The sequence below is a fragment of the Sander vitreus genome, chromosome 2 (genome assembly GCF_031162955.1).
Source record: "Sander vitreus isolate 19-12246 chromosome 2, sanVit1, whole genome shotgun sequence".
NCBI classification, from domain to species: Eukaryota; Metazoa; Chordata; class Actinopteri; order Perciformes; family Percidae; genus Sander; species Sander vitreus.
In genome coordinates, this window is record NC_135856.1 from 22,598,985 (window position 1) to 22,619,167 (window position 20,183).

The 20,183-nt window shown below is 38.8% G+C and overlaps 1 protein-coding gene across 1 annotated transcript; it reads right to left on the minus strand.

The window, feature by feature from the left end:
* Nucleotides 1-959: 959 nt before the first annotated feature.
* pdcd4a (programmed cell death 4a) lies at nt 960-17,021 on the minus strand. Its single transcript, XM_078261442.1, has 11 exons — nt 16,901-17,021; nt 9,875-10,177; nt 9,654-9,751; nt 6,574-6,687; nt 6,106-6,327; nt 5,905-6,002; nt 5,400-5,514; nt 3,947-4,054; nt 2,850-2,960; nt 2,593-2,732; nt 960-2,059 (listed from the first exon to the last, which is right to left on the minus strand). The coding sequence occupies exons 1-11, from the start codon at nt 16,944-16,946 to the stop codon at nt 2,008-2,010; spliced, it is 1,407 nt and encodes a 468-aa protein (XP_078117568.1). The 5' UTR covers nt 16,947-17,021; the 3' UTR covers nt 960-2,007.
* Nucleotides 17,022-20,183: the final 3,162 nt, after the last annotated feature.

A 20,183-nucleotide genomic window follows, 5' to 3' on the forward strand; every position in this document is an offset into this window, starting at 1 on the left:
TAATTGATCCTTTGTTATTTTTCAGCTTATAATCATCATAAATGTTTGTATGAATTATTTTTGATTGTGTGCTAATGTTGTTTACCAGTATCTTTGTAATAAATAAAATAATAATACAAATAAATAACTGACATGCGCAAGATTATGACAAACAAAAAGTAAACGCACACTCTTTAGCCCTTGTGTAAGGTATATTGACTTATTGATGCTATTGTTCATTTATTTTGTTTAGATACCTTGTATTTTATATTTAATTTACTTTTTCATATCATTTACAGTGGATTCTATTGTAGAATAAGGATGTGCATGACCTGCTGAATGCCTTAAATGACACATTTAACTAAGGTTTAAAAAGACATGCAAGAAAAAAAATCATGCAAATATGACACTGAGGGAAATATGTAATTTTATTGAAATGTATAAAATGATTTACTTGCGTAAGGGAGGGTTTAGTGAGCAGTTTGCTGATCCAAAATAAATCGATAGTACAAAGTCTGGAAGTTCTAACTGTAGGAATACAAGCAAAACCTCTTGACAGTGTACAGCTGCATGCATGAATGAGAACATCCTTTGAATTACATCAGTTTCCAAATATGAACCAACATTATTACCCTCAACCGTTTATTTACACAGTAAGCATAATAAAGCTCTGCTATGACACATAGCCAGTAATGTACCATAAATGGGGTCAAGAGTCAGAGAAAAAAAATAAGTCAAGCTTTGGCCTCAAACCGCATTTTCGGCTACAGGTTTAAGTTGACCATAGGTCATAGAGAAAAATGGGAAATGAGACCGGTAGATGTGAAAGACGTGGTTGAAATATACAATAATGATCACAACTGATGACTGATCAACAAATGTGATTGGTCTACATATCCACCACACTTGCCCAATCCCTTACTCCTTGTTATTCTTTCATCAATACTGCTGGCATAACAAAAAAAAAGGAATACAGACACTTAATTGTGTTGCTTTTTAATGAATGAAATATATTTCTCAGGCACATCTTTTACTTCCGTCAACATGAAAAACTGTTACAGACAGTGGCAGAAAAGAATATGCATATACTTAACATATAGTCTTCCAAGAAAAGCTGGGGTTGCCATTTCAGACATATTAGACAGGTAAACAAGTTTAAAGACAATTTCCAGATTACTTCTGCTCTCTACAGAAGGTCTTGCTTGTTTTTTTCCCCAATTTATTTATTTTTTTTAATTTATTTTTTCAGAAAAGGGCTTCCAAAGTATATATGCCCTAATGCAAGTATCAAATAGCCACCCAAATAGTGCCAAAAAAAACGTCTTGCTTCGACTGCTTTGCTTTATAAAATGAAATTTTTTGCCTCAGAGACCTAAGATGCAAAAAATTAAATAAAATACAAACAATAAACTCTGTTCATTAAGGATCAATATAACCACTTGAACCAGAAGGTACAAAGCTTGTTGTCCTTGAAATAATTTGTGGCTGAAAATAGAAAGTAATTTAGCAACAAGGATCTAAACCTAAATGCTTACTGTACAGTATCCTGTATGTCTTTCAAGTGCTTTTTCCATTTATAGCGCTTTACATGGAGAAAATGGAGACATGGCTATAGCTGAAGCAAAGCAAGAGACAAAACATCTAAGTTCATCTCCCACACACCCCAGCCTGTCCAGCATGTCTTTATGCAGCTTTGACTCAAATTATTCTTGAGAAACAGGTACAAAGACTGAGCCAAGAGGGGTGCATCAACCCCAGAAATAAAGATTTTTTTTTTTTTTTTACAAAAAGAAATGTGTAAAACAGTGACCAACAAGATGATAAGAACTGAACGCCTGGGTGACTCTTCAGTCTACTTTCACCAAACTTCAATGCTGGTTTGTGTAATGACAACATTATCAGGAGAGGGACGAGGAAACTTTAGACTGCCAGCATGCCGTATCCAGGGGAAAACATGCTGGAGCGGAAACCGGGGGTAAGAACCTGTAGACCCTCCTCCGCCTCCTAATCTGCTCTTCCTCTTGTGGATTAGGTCTTGATCGCTCCTCCATCTCCTTCACTTACAAAACGCTTCCGTCCTCTGTTGGAGGAAGTTTGAGAAACAAGTTAGTGTAAACTTGGTAGGAACCTTACAATATTAAATAGGTTAATAAGGCTGGATATATTTACATTTGTCTCATTGTCAATCATTATCTTATTATCCTCTGTACCACAGAGCTCCACTGTTGACCAAAAACTATTAAAAACACATCAATGATCCACACTGCTGCACTAGGTGACATTAACCTTCATTACTACAAACACAAGTACTGTGGTTTATTTTGAGTCAATACCACATTGCACTATTTGCGCTACAAAATGCACTATTGTTTCCGGGAAATTACAGAGCCTTTATTAAAACTATACATGTGTGACACCTTTTAAAAGATTTACATCTTAAACAGGAACAAGCGGACTTGGGACTGAGTGCCACAGACAGGAAAGGTGAGCCAGGAAGTATTGAAAAGACACACTACTACATTGTTGGTTTTGGACACCAGCCATTAAGAATTATTTTATTATGAGCTATGAAAAAGGAAAATGATTTGAAGTGCTGATAAATGGTCAACTCACCTGGCTGGACAGGCATCCCTCAGCTGTTTGGTGATGACAGACTCTTGGTAGCAGAGGTCCACAAAGGTCTCCATGATAGAATGGGCATGTGGCACGTCAAGGTTGATTTCTGGGAGCTCATCATAGACACGCTGGAAACCCTACATGGAAAACAGCGTATGAAATTCACATCTTGTTAAAATCATGTATTTCATAGACCAATATATTCTGTACTTAAAGTGAGCTAAAAACTAGAACATTAAAAAAAAGGCACTGACCCTGTTCATCTGATCCACAGTGATGAGGCCTGTTTTCCAGAAGGACTGCAGCAGCTTTATCATCATATGACTAGCAGTGTCTCCTTTTGACTCCAGCACCATCACTACAGCCTGATGATAGAACATAGAATGTGTGTAAGAAAGAGAAGTGTGCTGCTGCCATCCAATGTCTATCAACTAATAATACAAAATAAAAAAAATAAAAAGATGTAAAAGATGCACATTTCACCACACAGCGGCAGTGTTTGCCATTTGAAAATATTGAAAACATGAGATAGGAGAAGGTAAAGGTGCAGTAGTTTAACCCTAAACATACACTTTATTTATTTATTTATTTTATATATATATATATATATATATATATATATAAATAAAGAAAACTTATTTCAATTTGTGGTTATTTGTAGATAATAAAAATCTGCAAAATTCCTGCTGGGTGAATCATTACTGAATGTGTTGCATGTGTAGAACAAAAATAGCACCAGGCTATGCAACAGTACACTGTGTAAAGATTTGGTGACCAATTCATGATCACCTGTTTTTATTTACAAAAGGAGATGTCTCACACACACACACAGAGACAGAGCGAGACTTTTACCTAATCGTTTATTCCGTTAACACCCACAACATAACAATCACTGAGCAATTAGTATGGAGAATAAACATGTTACGCAATGTGCCTCTCCATGTTGGATTGATTGATTTGGACTAAGGCCTTTTATTGCATGTAGTGCAAATGAGAGAACGCCTCTCCCAGACACACAATGTCCTTGGCAGACAACAGAAATTACAGTCACATTTTTTATATATATATATATATATATATATATATATATATGATAAGATTAAGTATGATTTATACTTAACCGTTGTGTTTATCCAGTGTCATGCTTCAATTTTATACATAACGCTTTGTAATGTTTTTTACGGTTTTATTTTGTTCGATTTGTGCTTCTACATGTCAGTGTTTTAACCGGTTTAAATCTGTGTGCTTTTGCTCGTTTGTTTTCTTGGTGAATATGTGGAAAAGTGTGATTGGGGGTTGTTTCATGACAGAATAAAAACCAAACCAAGACACAATAACTAGCCTTGAATACCTCATAGACCAGCTCATGGTGGAAGTGTGGGACTTCCAGGTCTCGCAGACAGTGCTCTGCCTCAGACACGTCTCCTGATATCAGGTACTCCTTGAGCAGGAGGTTCATCTGGAACAAACGCACACACAAATTAAAACATTAGTTTTGGTCTCTGTTGTTGTGGTTTCTGTGTGTACATTTGCATATTGTGAGTTTTACAATTGTAGTTAAAATAAACCTTAAAACAGAATACAGACAAAGCTCAATAACACCTGAATATACTTTGCTCTTAAAAGTAGTTTATCAAACCACTGTGACTGTGTGTGTGTATATATATATATATATATATATATATATATATATATATATATATATATATATATATATATATATATATATATATATATATATATATATATATATATATATATATATATATACACACACACACACACACACACTTTTAGTGTCTGCTTCATTTGTTCGTAATGCTTGGTTATGTCACTCAGCTGAGCTGCACACACACACCAACCATTTTATAAAAACATAAAAAACTTATTTATGGAACAATTAGTCATACCACTTGAGATTAGAGTGGCGCGTGAATGATGCAACAAGTTAAAACCCCTCAAAGCTACACCGACCATGTGGGTCTAATTCACTGAGGTGAGGGAATGTGTCGTCCAAGCATCTGAGAAAAAACAACATGGGGATGTAATGTGGACAGGCAGGATAGTGACAAGAGGAGAGGGTGTAGAAACTGAAAGGATTAGAAGAGGCTGCAAGCAAAAGCACAGTAATAGCGTGAATAGGAAAGCAAGTGATGGCAGCGAGTGAAAGAGGCCTTGTGCCTCCTGCAGCCCAGTGTGTTTCCCCTGAGGCTGCACACAACCAGGCAGGAAATCAAAACTGGACAGCCTGCGGCTGTATGACTGAGAACACTCTGACAGACCACGCTCCCATTTCTAAACATGCACAAAATCCCTTACAGTGTTGCATAACTTACAATTTACAAGATGTGCACTTGAAACTCCCACACCATCCACACCCACATAGAATAATTCCAGAAATTCCACATCATGGAACAATAATTGCAAACCAGACAAAGCGAACAGCACGTGGGGTGCAAGTGTGTGTGTGTGTGTGTGTGTGTGTGTGTGTTCAGTTAAAGGCTAGGGTGTGCATCTGTGTCGGCCCCTCCTGTGCCCTCGTTTTTGCAATTCCCACTTCAGGGTAGAAAAGTGCTCTGCTGACAGAGCAACTTAGCAGAGGGTTGTCCTGCAGCTCTCTACCCAGCATGCATTTCTGCCTTCTGTTTACCTTACGTAATGCCAATAAAGAAGCAGAGCTCGTCAATACAAACTACTGACCTCAGGTGTTAGGGATAATGTATTAACTCATTTTGAATATAGAAACGAGAAAGTTACTAAATCAGTTTATCGTCTTTTTTTTTTTTTTTTTTAAATGTGCTTACCTCTTTGACGAGATGTTTGACAGGTCTCAGGCCTCCACCCACACCCCACACATTATCTAGACGAACCATCTCCCTCTTCATGTTCAGCAGCACTTCGGCACGGTCTAAAGCCACTCTGAAAAATAAAAACACCAAAATGTGATTTTCTGTTGCACAGAAATGGAGATATAGTATGTACATTAAGTGTAAGTTTGTTATAGGCTAAGAGGGATATACCCAGGGAGGTCCAACATTACCAAGATAACACTACAACATAGACGTTTTATTCTACTCAAACATGATCTGATAAACACGCTGTACTCAAGGAGAAGATGACATCTGTTCCTCTTAAAAACTGAAAAGTAGAGGCTTTTCTCAACAGGGAGGAAGAAAGGTTGGTTGCATCTGCAATTAGCGTTTTGCTTATCTTACCGTAAATTAACTAAAGAAAGACTTACGAAATTTTACAACCGTCGCATATAAAAAGGTTCATTTTTTATTTTTAGTTTTGCTGGTCTCGGCTCACCTGGCATGATCACAGTCCACTTTGCCCTTGTAACAGTCCAGGAATGACATTGGGAGGACGTGGTCCGCTATGGCTCTGGCTATAAACTGGCCTAACATCTGAGAGACGTTAGAAAAAAACATCAGGATGCATCTCCACATCTCGGTTGTTTTTTTTTGTAGTCCAATAAGCATAGCAATATGACAAAATGTAGACGTCTACCTGTGGAGCCTCCGGTGTGTCCAGTATGAGGTCTGGCAGCTCTTTCAGTATCTTGTCGAAGGCGCGTGCCATTTCACTTTGTGACAGCATCTTGCCCGACAGATCAGACAGCAGGCGGGAGGTCAGCTCTCTGTGGCTGGCCTTGCCTTCGAGAGACAGGGACACAGCCAGGGAGGAGAACTCGTACTTATGTTGGCCCAGGTTGAGCCCCTTCAGCAACATCTGACAGGAGGACAAATAAGAAATTTAGTTTAGCTGTGGAGCCAATTGATCAATACTAAATCAGTGTACAATGAACAAGTGTAAACTGAACGATACACTCTCTAACCAGTACAGTTACTGATCTAATGATCTGTGCAGACAAGCTCTCCATTACTTGGTTCATCCATCAATTTATTCTCTAAACCCACTCATAACTGGTCAGCATGCATTGAGTGAAGAGGACATGCTTTATTTGAAATCATTTACCTGGACCTCTTTTGTGTCTCCATGTTCAAAGTACTCCTGTACAATTGGGTTGACCATTTTTTCCAGTTCCTTCTCATCTACCTCTGGCACAACTGTTGCATAAACTGTGTCCCCCTGTGCAGGAACAAACATTATCACTCCATCCCATATAACAAATATGCACAACAAATGATACACATTCATTATGACGTAAACATTTTTTTTTTTTGATATACAGGTTTTCACATTATGTGGAAACCAGAGTATGAAAAATTATAACATGGCATAATAATGAAATTAATATCTGAGATTTCTTTAAAAAAAATGCCAGTGTTATCTGTCCCTGTTCAATCCCTCTGTGATATATATATATATATATATATATATATATATATATATATATATATATATATATATATATATATATATATATATATATATATATATAGGTATGGTGAAGGGTAGGAAGAACATTTATTTACGATACATTATTCATTCACAAAGAAAATTGGTGTCCTAAAAGACTGTCCATTTTTTTTAAATTAAGGCATTAAGATCAATTTCCTAAAGATGATTTTTGTATTCCTCTTTTTAGTCAACTTTAGCATGGGTGTCCTAATTTTTTCACATGACTGTATATGTCACAGCCTCCACTCTTTCCATAAGGGTTTGGAAACTGGCTGCAGGGATTTGCTCCCATTTAGCCACAAGAGCCTTAGTGAGGTCGAAGTGTTGAAGTTGGAAAGGGTCTTTCCCAAACTGTTGCTATTGTGTCCACATACTCTAGTCGTATACTGTACTTGACTGTCTACAGTGACTCTGCATGTTTTTATGCCAGTACAATGACAATCAATCTTTCTACTTTTCTGACCACAGGGTTGTTCTCTTTCGACGACAACCTGGCAGAAGCCAACCATCCCTACACCGTTGACGATGACTTGCTGAACGAGGCGGAGGTGAACGGTAACTGGACGCCTCAAGAAAAAAAATATCTATCTATCTATCTATCTATCTATCTATCATAAACGCCTCTCTTGTCTCAAAGCTCACATTAGTTGATGCCAAGCATGTCAGTCAAAACCGGTCCAACTAACTTTGTTTTTCTTAACCTGGAGAACAATAGGAAGCATTGATAAAATCATAATCTTAGCAAAGATTGAATGCATTTTAAAAAAAGAGCCTACAACAATTATAAGGATATAACTAACTTGGCTTTTTTTAAAGAGAATAGCTGGCTCCAATTTTAATGTCCTGTAAAATCTAGAGCATAGCAAATCATTACTCAATTGTCTTGACCTCTACTGATAAGCCTGAGTTTATACAACAGGAAGACAAATATCAGTATAAAGAAGGATTGTAGCCAAAGTGGCTGATTCACTTTCCTGTTTTTTTTCCCTTTGATGGGGAAAGTACCAAAACAATAATTTATGGCCAAGTACAGGCAAAAGACTGAACCAACATTTCTTGTCTCAACATGGAGGCTGATGATACTTTAACCAAGGAATTGATCAAAAGGAGAGGAAGGGACCACTCGCAATCACTTTCCTTTGCATGGCTACTACTACATTTTGTCATTTACCGACGTACAGGACGACCTGTACCATTCGGAAATCCTTCTTCAGGTGATCCCCTCAGTGTGATTCAAAGGGCACTGTCTGCACATGTCCCGTGTATTTTTCTAAACCACTGTGTCCCAGTTCCCTTTTTAACACACTGACATCTTTTCCACTACACTCCCACAACATTCAAGGCCAAATTGCACTGCGCTTTTCTGAGCGGTTCCCAAAACCGCTATCAATTTTTAAAGATAATTTTTTTGGAGCTTTTCCCTTTATTGAAAGTGGATATATATATGAAAGGGGGAGAGAGATGGGGGATGACATGCAGCAAAGGGCAGCAGGTCAGACTCGAACCCTGCGCCACTGCAGGACTCAGCCAACATGGGGCGAACGCTCTTACTGGGTGAGCTATAGGTCGCCCACCCGTGAGCAGGTTTGTTTTAAATGAGCTTCGGCAAAATCAATTGGACTTTTTGACATAAAACAGCATCTGAACAACAAATCCCAATAGATTAATTATCCAATAATTATCCAATATAAATTCTGGTTCTTTGATCGCCATCCAACATAATGCAAGTCATCACGAGAGATTGATGCATTGTGTAATTCAATAGAGATGCAATGCTGCATATGCTTGCTGTCTGAGTGTGGACGACCATTATCTTGTTCGCAGAGCAAAGCCTCTTTTATATCCAGTGTGTTTCAGCAGCAGCCCTTCAACATCAGCACGTTTGTTTGACACAACAATGAACAATAAGAAATAAAAAGGTGTCAGCTTTGATCAATGGGCCTCTTTGGAACAAAAAGCTGCTCCGCACAACAGGTCAGGCCAACAACAACTGTGACAAACTAACATCTGATGAGGGAACAGTTCATGTTCGGACTGCTGATGATGCTGCTCAGGTAGTCAGGTAAAGGAAGCATTTTGAAAATAATAAAATAAAAGTTCCACAACTTCCACGGTGCATAAGAAAGAACAAATTTCGCTTATATTTAAAAGTTATTTTTCAGGCAGAAAATCTCAAATATCTTGGCCAATATCTTTGGGTTATTAGTAAGCTATTTGAAGACGTAACATTTTCCGATTTGACAATTTATAGAATGCATAACTGAACAATTACATAATACACAATAACTGGCAGATTATTCAATATTTAAAAATAATTGTTGGTTGCAGTCCTACTTTAATGATTAATAAATATCCAAAGGAAAACAAGTCTCACAGATAGCTTATGGGGATCATGTTTTTATGACTATAAGCACAAACCCTGGGGCGCCGTGGTGCCTAGGAGCTACGACCATGAGCCACAGCCCCCCCACCTCACCTCCTGTCGGTCTCTTTGTTGCAGGTCATTTCCCATTTCTCCCTTTTCCTATTTCCTGCCATCTCTCCACTGCCATCTGTCTAATACAGACATAGAACGCCCCAAAAAAATGAAAATAAAGAATGAAATAAAAAAAAAAAAAGCTTTTGAGAGAGCCACATCTCTTTCAGACAAATATACATATTTTGAACAGTCCAAGTCTGCCGTAATTGCTTACCTGAGCAGACTCATCGTAGTTAGGGTCCCGCATATCAGGTTCCTCATCTTCATAAACCATCCCAGCAGCCCCCCAAACTCCTTTACCACCTGCCCCACCTGGAGACAACCAGCAGACAAGTTCACCATTATCATTATGTGAAAAGAAAACCATTGCCACAAAAAGGCTGTGGCAGCTTCCAAAAAAAGAAAGCTGAATACACCAGTGTAGCTCAAATGTACCTTTTTTTGGCAGGCCTCTGCCTTTGCCCGTCCTGGATTTGCGGTCACTGGCATTGACTTTGCCCTTTGGGCTGTGTGGGTCACTTCCGGACAATTCTCCTGACTCAGAGAAAGACTCGCTGGTGGAGTTGCGGGAGGAGGACTTGCGCAGGCGACGCTTGGCTTTGGCTTTGAGTCGTGCCTCGTGGAGTGCTTTCTCTTGAGGCGTCCAGTTACCGTTCACCTCCGCCTCGTTCAGCAAGTCATCGTCAACGGTGTAGGGATGGTTGGCTTCTGCCAGATTGTCGTCGAAAGAGAACAACCCTGTGGTCAGAAAAGTAGAAAGATTGATTGTCATTGTACTGGCATAAAAACATGCAGAGTCACTGTAGACAGTCAAGTACAGTATACGACTAGAGTATGTGGACACAATAGCAACAGTTTGGGAAAGACCCTTTCCAACTTCAACACTTCGACCTCACTAAGGCTCTTGTGGCTAAATGGGAGCAAATCCCTGCAGCCAGTTTCCAAACCCTTATGGAAAGAGTGGAGGCTGTGACATATACAGTCATGTGAAAAAATTAGGACACCCATGCTAAAGTTGACTAAAAAGAGGAATACAAAAATCATCTTTAGGAAATTGATCTTAATGCCTTAATTTAAAAAAAAATGGACAGTCTTTTAGGACACCAATTTTCTTTGTGAATGAATAATGTATCGTAAATAAATAAATGTTCTTCCTACCCTTCACCATACCTAGAGATTGGCATGGGGTACTTGCCATAAAATCATCTCTCAATGCAAATCAAACCAGCTATTAGGCTAACTGAAATAAAACCATGCCAATCTCTAGGTATGGTGAAGGGGATGTGATGATGTGGGGCTATTTTAATTCCAAAGGCCAAGGGAACTTTATCAGGATAAATAGTATCCTGGATCCATGAAATAACTGGCCTTTAAAAATTAAAATATGCCTGCCTCTATGGGAATTTAACATAGGGGTGTACTATTATTTATTATTTTAAGGAAGAACATTTATTTACGATACATTATTCATTCACAAAGAAAATTTGTGTCCTTAAAGATTGGATTTTTCCTAATTTTTTTAATTAAGGCATTAAGATCAATTTCCTAAAGGTGATTTTTTTTATTCCTCTTTTTAGTCAACTTTAGCATGGGTGTCCTAATTTGTTCACATGACTGTAGGTGTAATCTTCAGGTGTCCACTTGTCATGCCACGTAGTATATTTATATTTTACGTAGAGTGTATTTATGGCTTTAATTTTACTTGGGTGACATGATTCCCAGAAACAAACATTAGTAAGAATGTAAACCAAACAAAAAAGGAAGTATGTAAATAGTTATTAGTTTCTGTGTCCAAACAGTGGAATAATAATAATAAAATCGTACTGGTGAATTTTCAGACATATGCCATTTTACAATTGTAGCAAAAAGCATTATGCCGCAGCTCTAAGAAATAAAGCTGATGCTGACAGCAAGTCCAACATGTATAAATATTGTCTGCAAACACATTTCAACAGTTCTGGTGAAAAGACATGTCCTGCATGTTGTTGCTGTAAACCCAAGGATTTGGTATGCAACAAACGGCTCATGACAATAGTGAGACATATTTACTGTTAACTTTCTGTTATCTGCACTTCAAAAAACTAAAGTTCATCACAGGCGCATTCGGAAAACTGTACAAACACCTTTAGACCACAGCAACACTGGCTCAGGGCATGAAAACAGTGCTTTCTTTCAGTGTGTGCTACAGCCACCTCCATATATCAGGGCCGTGTTATGCACAGTCCTGCGACAGCAGACGTTAACATTTAGGTGTGACGTTTATAGCCTACATTATAATAAATTATAACATAACATGTTGTTGCACAAGCTATTAGGCACGTATTGATCTGTACGTGTTGTACAGTTTTTTGATTCAGCCAGTAGAGAACCATAAAACATTTGGAGTCTCATTTTCCAGTGTAAACAAGCCACATACACAACAAAAACACTGTATATAGTAAGTTAATAAAACGTCTTCCCAGGTTGCTTCTTGTAGGTGTAGAGACAACAACAAGTTGGATGGGAGTGTTCCAGCAGGCATGGGAGGAGGGAAGGAGCAAAGGGGAACACGTGCTGAAGAAATGCTGACACCACTTCTTTTTTTCCCCCTCCGTATTCTCGCGATATGTCCGCAGCAGCTAGAGTGGACCTGACTACATATGGCATGGTTGGGTCCATGACTGGCCACATGCCCAGGCTGTAGGAGAGAAGGAAAGCGGGACGAGGAGGAATGTCTGAGGGTGTAATGAATACTTACAGTCCTGATGCATGGGCCCAAATGGCAGTTTGAGGATTTATAGATTACAGGACATGTAGAAAACACACAGAGGGAGGGGGGGAATGTCCAAGCCAAGTCTACAAAAGCAGCTGCAGTCTGTGTGCTACAAAATTACCAAATGGTTACAACTGGGGTAATTGTATCATACTTCTGATGGAAGAATACACAATTTCCTTGCAACGTACTTTATGAAAAAGGTATTCAAAAGATCTCAAGTGTTTAACTTTGAGTGTGAATAACAAATGAACGGATGCACCTTTCCCCAAAACAAGACACCTCCCTGAATTAACCTGTTGCAGTAAGAGCAGCACCACACCCTTGGCCTTCAAAATCTGTAAACAGCCGACCATGTGTGATCTCCTCCTCCTGTTCCCTCTCCTATCCTCATGTAGGCCACAAGGCCCGCCAGTGCAATAAATTAGAAACTAACCAATGGCGGCAGGCCAAATACACGACCGGCCAATTGGAAAAGAGCAGAAAAAGTCAGAGCCGCTTGCCAAGACGAGAGTTGCTAAATGAGCAAAACAAAATGCAGCGGGCTACAGAGATCGTACCAACTTCAATTGCTAAAGTTCTTGTCTTAAGGTTTACTCTACAAAAAAGGTCTGTGTCACTGTCAGTCTCATAAAGCTCCAGCAACAAACTCACTGTTGTGAACCCTGCACGCCTACCAGAGCACGACAAAATGAATACCAAACACAACACTGTCATGAGGGTTTTTAAAACCACCCCCACATCTAACCAGTTTTAAACACACAGCCAGATGCAGGACAGCCGAGGACCTTTGCCTTACATGCTGTGCGGGAGCTTTCCACAGGCAGTGAGTCTAAACAGCAGTGTTGAGTTTTTTTTGTTTTAGGTCTCCATTCAGTAGTAAGGTTTATGAATGTGAAGGTCAGTGGCGCACATTCCTCCTCAGGTACAGTCCTAGATTTCACAACCGTAAATTTAACTAAGTATGCACTGGCTGAAAAGACTCCTTCCGTTCCATTTCGCTCTTTCAAGGATACTTTTGCCACCTGCCACCTGACCACGCCCACCTCACCTGTTGCCTATAAATTGTAATATTATAATTTTTGGGGGAAATCTGTCAAATGAAGCAGCATTTTTTACATCCCTCCCCCTCCACTCAAAAACCAGTTGCACTTGTATGTGCAGAATGATGCCATGTGCAGCGTTTGACACTAGAAGGTTGTTGACATGTATCTACTGAAGCTCACATTAAATCCAAGTATGAGGCGTGTAGATATGAGCAGGATTTATGACATCAACAGGCAAACTTTGGAAATGAGCAATATTTGCATATTCATAAATTCCAGATTTTACAGTGATTTTTACAAGTTTTAACTAGTTAAACTTCTATTTGTAAATAAAAACAAACTATTCAAAGCAGAGGCTCTCTAGACATGTCTTAAAACATTTCTGGAGGGGATCTTTAAAGACAGCAATGCATGTTTATGCAGATGACAGATTTGTTTTTGCACGTCTACTGTGAAAGGCTCAACTAACACAAAGTGCTTTGACTTAGATTCAGTCAAAAACTTTGTGAAATGAGCAAAGTTTAATAAATCCCTGTGCATCTCAAGAAATGTATTGCAAGACATCCAAGACTGCCAGTGACTTATGCATATTAACTTTTGATGACAATGTGTAAAATTGTTTATAGTAAGGCAGCAGTGGGTGATTTAACATGCACAAACCAACAGATTCAAAACTTTGTTTGCTTTGCCTTTATACTTTTCCTTCTATACTTCATTCCCCTCCTCCCTGCGTTTAAGTCTACGTTAGTTTGTGAATCACAACAAGCCCGGACTCTCAAAAAGGAAACAAATCTTAGTCACAGTTTAACATCCTGGTTAAATAAAAGGTCAACCTTTAAATCTACTAAAATAGTTCTGTCAACCCACACATATAATTATTATTATTTTTTTTTTTTTTAAGTGTGTGATGTCCTCTAAGGCCAAACAAGCATCAACACAATGACATTGGGGCCAGTAGAAAACAGCCCTTCTGTATTGGGTCCTGTGGTGATTATCTATCAGGATATGGACGTCTGAAGGGTTTAACTGTCATTTCATTTAATGAAAGCAGACTCGGGCAGAATTTTACTTAAAAACATGTTTTAGACACATCGCCTGCCCTTGTGTGCATATGGTGACTCGTGTTTAAATATACAACAGTAATAACGGAGGCTGGCCACACACACTGCACAAACAAAAGTACAAGGGTTTACGCTGAAACGCTTATGTCTCTTGTTTTATTAATGCAGGGAGAGAAAAATGAACAACTTCATTTAATGGGAACTTGTACAGTTTTGCTGACTGTGCTTCTTGAGTCAAACTGCAACAGCTGCAGAGCAACAACACAGATAAAGTGCACTGGGCGGTACATACAAAAGATTAGAGCAACCAAGATAAACGGTCATGAGTCTGATAACATGTATTTTTTTATATATAATCAGCCAATTGCTTCCACTGGTGCCCAGTAAAGCACTACTTTACACCAGTAGTTTGCTCAAAACTGAAGCCCTTCATGCAAATGGATGGTGTGTAAAAACCATGTTTTCATGAATGCATGTGGGGTGAGGAGGGTGAACAAAAGAGAGCTTAAGACCATAACATAATGTGTACTCAGCAGACCACGAAGAAATCTGGCATGACATCTTTGGCAGTTGGTTTCTTCCATGGTGCTCTAAAACGCATGTATTTACCCAAGGAGTTTGGAAATGCTCTCACAGGTGGGGCTCTACACAGGCTCTAAATCTGCAGCTACAGTACACTCCTCACAGCACAGACCTGCAAACAAGATTATGTATAGTAGAACATTACATGACAAGTCGCTTAGTCCATCGATATAAAATGACTCATGTCTAATTTTCAGACCCGATTTTTGTTATGCGTTTAAGTTAAAATAACAAAAATGCACCTTCCCTAAAAACACACAAGTTGAGTTGTTTAAGGATTTTGCTCTTATGACAAAAGAAATCATCATTGTCTCCTGTACAAAGCTGCATCATGGCATAACTAGTGGCACAGGCTACTGTGTGTCAGAACTATGTATCTACATGTCAGCAGTTTTGTTATGAATGAGTTGATGTCATTAAAAGATGACAAATAAAATGCAATGAGAGGCTTGCTTTTTACAGATATTTCATAATCAAATACATTCAAATGGGTTTTTGGTTTCTGGTGGGACTAGCAACTTTAAGACATTACTTTTAGGCTCTGGTAACCTATCCATAATTAATTCACAGTAAACCGTAATCACTAGTTATGACCCCAAAACAGAAGTCTTTAAAAGCAAGGATAACTGATCATTTGAGAAGACTTGTGTACTATACCATGTAGCGTGTATATGTGTATATATATATATATATATATATATATATATATATATATATATATATATATATATATATATATGCGCGTCTTCAGTGTCCAGATTGACCCACAATGTATCAAGGAGTTGTTTTCTCCTTTTTTTTCCCCAGCACAGACAATGAAGAGAGTGTGTGTGTCCACCTCATCAACAGAGGCAAGTCAATCAAGCATGGCTGACATTCCTTGAGAAAAGGGCCAGTCTGTGCACTGAAGCACCCGCTACACACGCGTCACCTTATGTGAATCTGTTATGTGCGTTTTTTGGGCACAACACAATTCAAGGTATTTATGTTTGAGGTTAAATGCCACTTACACCTGTGACATTTCAGTTTGATACATTGTAAGCGGTTGCAGTGCTAACAATATATTTATACTATTTATGTAACCTTTAAATACACAGCAACGGAGAGATTATGTAAGGCTCTCCTATTGGCTCTTATGGGCTATACATGTCGACGTCATGGCTTGGCTGAGCGAGGAAAGCACTGAAACCAGTGTACATGAACTCAAATATCATTCAAAGAAAGCCTGTGCAATATAATCACAACCATTATTGAGACACTGTGCGCATGAAGAACGTATGTTTGGTGCTGCCAGAATTGTTCGATTTAAATCTAAATTGCTTCCTGTTTTTGTATTTCTCAACGATAAAGCTGACTGCGATCGTGTTCGGCAAGCAACTGCTTATCAAAATATCCGGGGGGCGTCTGGGTTTAAAAAAAAAAAAAAAATACACAGGTAGTAACACAAAAAGTGTTGACATCCAAGTGGTAATTGGGGAACCACAATATCTTGCATATGTACGCTCATGAAAAAAAAAGGAACCAAAACAACTCAATCTTACTCATGCATGAAGCCTACTCGTTTAACGGCGAAATGGAACAGCAAACAAAAGCCCCTGCGTATCAAAACAATACTAAACATATGTGCCAACAACGACTTCTCAAAGCGGAAGTAAGCATTGTGGCCTCGTCCAATCAGAAACGCGAAAGGGTTAAATGTAAAAGCAGTCCCAACAACAAAACACCGTAACCAAGCTGCTAAAATGCGAAAATGCAAATTGGGTTCGGGTCTAGTTGCAGCGTGTAAAAAGTGCAAAGCTGCTTAAGTGTTTAGTGATTGTTGCACCAGTGCCCGTGTGTGGGTGTGCTTGTGTCTGATTTTAACAGAGCACATGGTGGAGTATGGCTGGCGCTGCTGCCCATCCCATGCAGGGACAATGGATCAGGGAGAGCACGCCAGCAGGCCCGTCGGTAGCTCCCTGATACTTTGCACCTATGTACGCTAACGTTACATAAAGCGAGGCAGAATTAATTCACTCACCGTCAGCTTTTGGAGCTGAGGACCACGTATCCACTTCGGTCGCCATGGCGCTCTGCAAATGCTCGATTAAAAATCCTTACGGTGAGCTCCTCCTGTCAAGCTTCAGCTGCAACAACCCCCAAAAAAACAGCAAGCCAAACGTCTGCAGAACAAGATATTTAGTGTAGCAGTCTTTTGACAAATGCTACGTGCTGGTAGGGAAAACACGAAACCTTTGGTGTGTTGCAGGGTATCAACTGCAGAAAACACGAAACAAATAATTTAACTGAATTACAAAGAGCTCGAGCAGAAATGCTGAAGAACCAATGAGTGAAATAAGGGGTTTCGCACTCTTCTCAGCGTTTACGGATGATAAGAGTAAAACAACAACGCGGAGGGAAGGTAGGTCAGTCGCAGAGTATTTCAGCAAACAACCTGATAAACACTCAGTTTTTAACTTTGCTAGTGTAAGCTGAGTAGAGTCACGTGAACAAAACGCAGATGGGGAGTGGTCAGTAGAGGGGGTGGGGTGCTGGTCCTCTCTGACCAATCACAGAGCAAGAAAAACACGTCTACCGTTATGTCTAGAATGCGCTATATAAAAATTATCGACCCAAATTTATCTTTTTTGATTGAATTATCGTATTACTAATTAAGGACAAGGACAATCAGTATCAAAAGCATTTCTAGCATACATCTATCATTCTTTATACATATCTAATTATTCTACTTTTTGTCATGTTTATGAGGTATTCTGATATCTTCTTCCTCCTTAAATATTTTATCAAGTACATTTTTACACAATTTATGCCAGTTCATGACCCCAAACATAACTTTTAATTAAATAAATAAAGTAAAGTCTTTTTAAGCATTATAATGCTTTTTTGTGGGAATTGCTACAAAAACAGTGGCTGCTGGATGTATTTGTTTGTTGGGTTCACTCATAATACGCCTTTGTGAATTTTATTTATTTTACACTAAATAATTAAAAGTGTGATCGTGGCCTAGGGGTTTGACGTTCCTAGTTTGTATCTGGTTGGGAACTTCTATATGTTGTTGCATGTCATGGCTCACCACTGTCTCCTGTCTAATTAAGGTAAACATATCCCACAAATACTTGAGAAGGAAACAAATAAGAATAACAATCTGTTATGACAAATGACAAAAACATTATAATCCAGATTTGAAGTATTTTTGTCATCCACATTCACACCACCAGATGGAGCTGAAAACACATGCAGCTAAGTTTGGTGATGGTCGATTAGCATTTAGGTGCCCTTGGTATTTAGTAGCAGCCAACTATCTTTTTTGCCTTAAAGGCCTGCAAACTGATGTTGCTCACTGAAATGTTGGGAGTACTCTGCATGTTTTGACACTATGTTCTGGATAGTTTTGTCCCCTCCATGGGAGCTACTGGTTCCTCTTTTTATCTGCTTCAGAAAATAGTCTCTATGACATGACACAGGCTTGTAATGTGCAATCCATTCAAATTTTCTAGGCTTCCTGCTGCAGCTTTCCTGTATGGTAATTTGATTAAACCAGTATTAATTTAGGAATATGCAACATGTGTGAGGCTAAAATAATGAATGTCTTGAAAAAACATTTTGACACAGGGACCATCTGAAAAGCAGGCCTCAAGATTATGTATAATGTATGTATACATAACATTTAATTCTGGAGCTTTTGTGCCCCCCATATAGTTTTGGGGACCCTAGGCAGATTCCTGTTTTGCCTGGTTGGTTATCCAGTCTTGGTCATAATAAGTCATATTTATAGTGGGACAGCAAATTCTTGGATTTTTTTCTGCTCTGCTCATCTCATCAGAGTAAGAGGTCTGGCAGGTCTCGTCAAGGCACATGGCAGAAGTTGATATATTACAAGCATGCATGACAACTAAAGTAAACTGCAGATGTTCTCATACTGCATGTTGTGATTGTCCTCGCTGATACACAGTGCCGTCAGCTAGACACGATCACAAATTTCAAACTCATTTCTTTGCGAGTTTACTCCTAAAAAGATGAAGCCTTCAGAGTGAGTGCAGTCTGATGATTCATCCTGAGTCACTGTCACTGACCGCTACTCATGAGTGGGTGTTTTTAGCTCATTCCCTGCTTAAATAAGTTAGTGCATTTGCTGTATTTCGAAGCAGAATAGTGCTTGTACCCCAGGCAACTACAACTATAGATAACGTTTACAAAAGTACAGACATGTATTTGGTAGCACTTCTTAGCATTTATTTTGACACAAAATCCACAGTTGTTGTGTTGAATAAAGTAGCGCAGATGTCTGTGTCCAACAAGTTAGAATTCCCAATGAGCATCAATGAAAAAAAAACTCAAGCAGAAGAAATGTAAATACAACCCCACCTTTTGGAGAGGAAGAAAAAAAAAAAGCACCAGGATATGTGCCATCAAACAAGTATCTAAAAATGTGAGAGCATCTCATTGTTTGTATTTTACATCAGAGTATGCATCAGAAATCTCTATGCTATACACCAAGATACAAAATCAACTTGATATTCATGATGACATAAAAATGTTTTGATAATTATATTGACAAATATCATGTTAACAAATATCAACAACAATCAACTTTGGCCTCATAATAAGCAACAAAGACTTAACACCACAACAACACGGCCGACGTTTACTCTCTCACACATGCGTACAACACACTGACGAGCTGCAGGTAGAAGTGCACAAGGATACCCTCAAAGAACACCACATTTTGTAGCAATATTACTTTGAACTATTTCACGTACAATCACATATAGATACTTCTATAAATCCAGCTGTCTCGAAGCTGCAAGAGTAAAAGGAGAACACTTTTTGTTTCCCGGGAGACAAACAGTCGTGAGTAATCCTGAATCAACAGGGTTGGATGTTTTGTTTTTTACATGGCAAACCAGTTCAGCCGTACCAACGTGGGCTCTGCGTTAATTCTTTTTCAATTCTTCAAATCTTGGCATTACAAAATTAAAGTCAGTACAAATATAGAGTAAATACTATCTCGATAAGTTGAAGAACAGTCCTTTGCAGTCAAAACTCAGCGAGGTTAACAGTCTTATATCAGGCCTTTGCCTTCTGTGGCAATGAGGGTAGAGTTTGGGCATTTTGTCTGTACATACTAGCTGCTCACAAGGCAAAATAAATCAAACTAGTTCTATACACTGAACTCAGATCAGTTTGGCTTCAATGTAAAACTCAGAGCCGGGGTAAAACGAGCCCGTTTGTGCCTCTTGTGTGTTACGATTACATTCGAGCAGTGGTGGAAAAATTGAGATTCTTTACTTAAGTAATAGTAC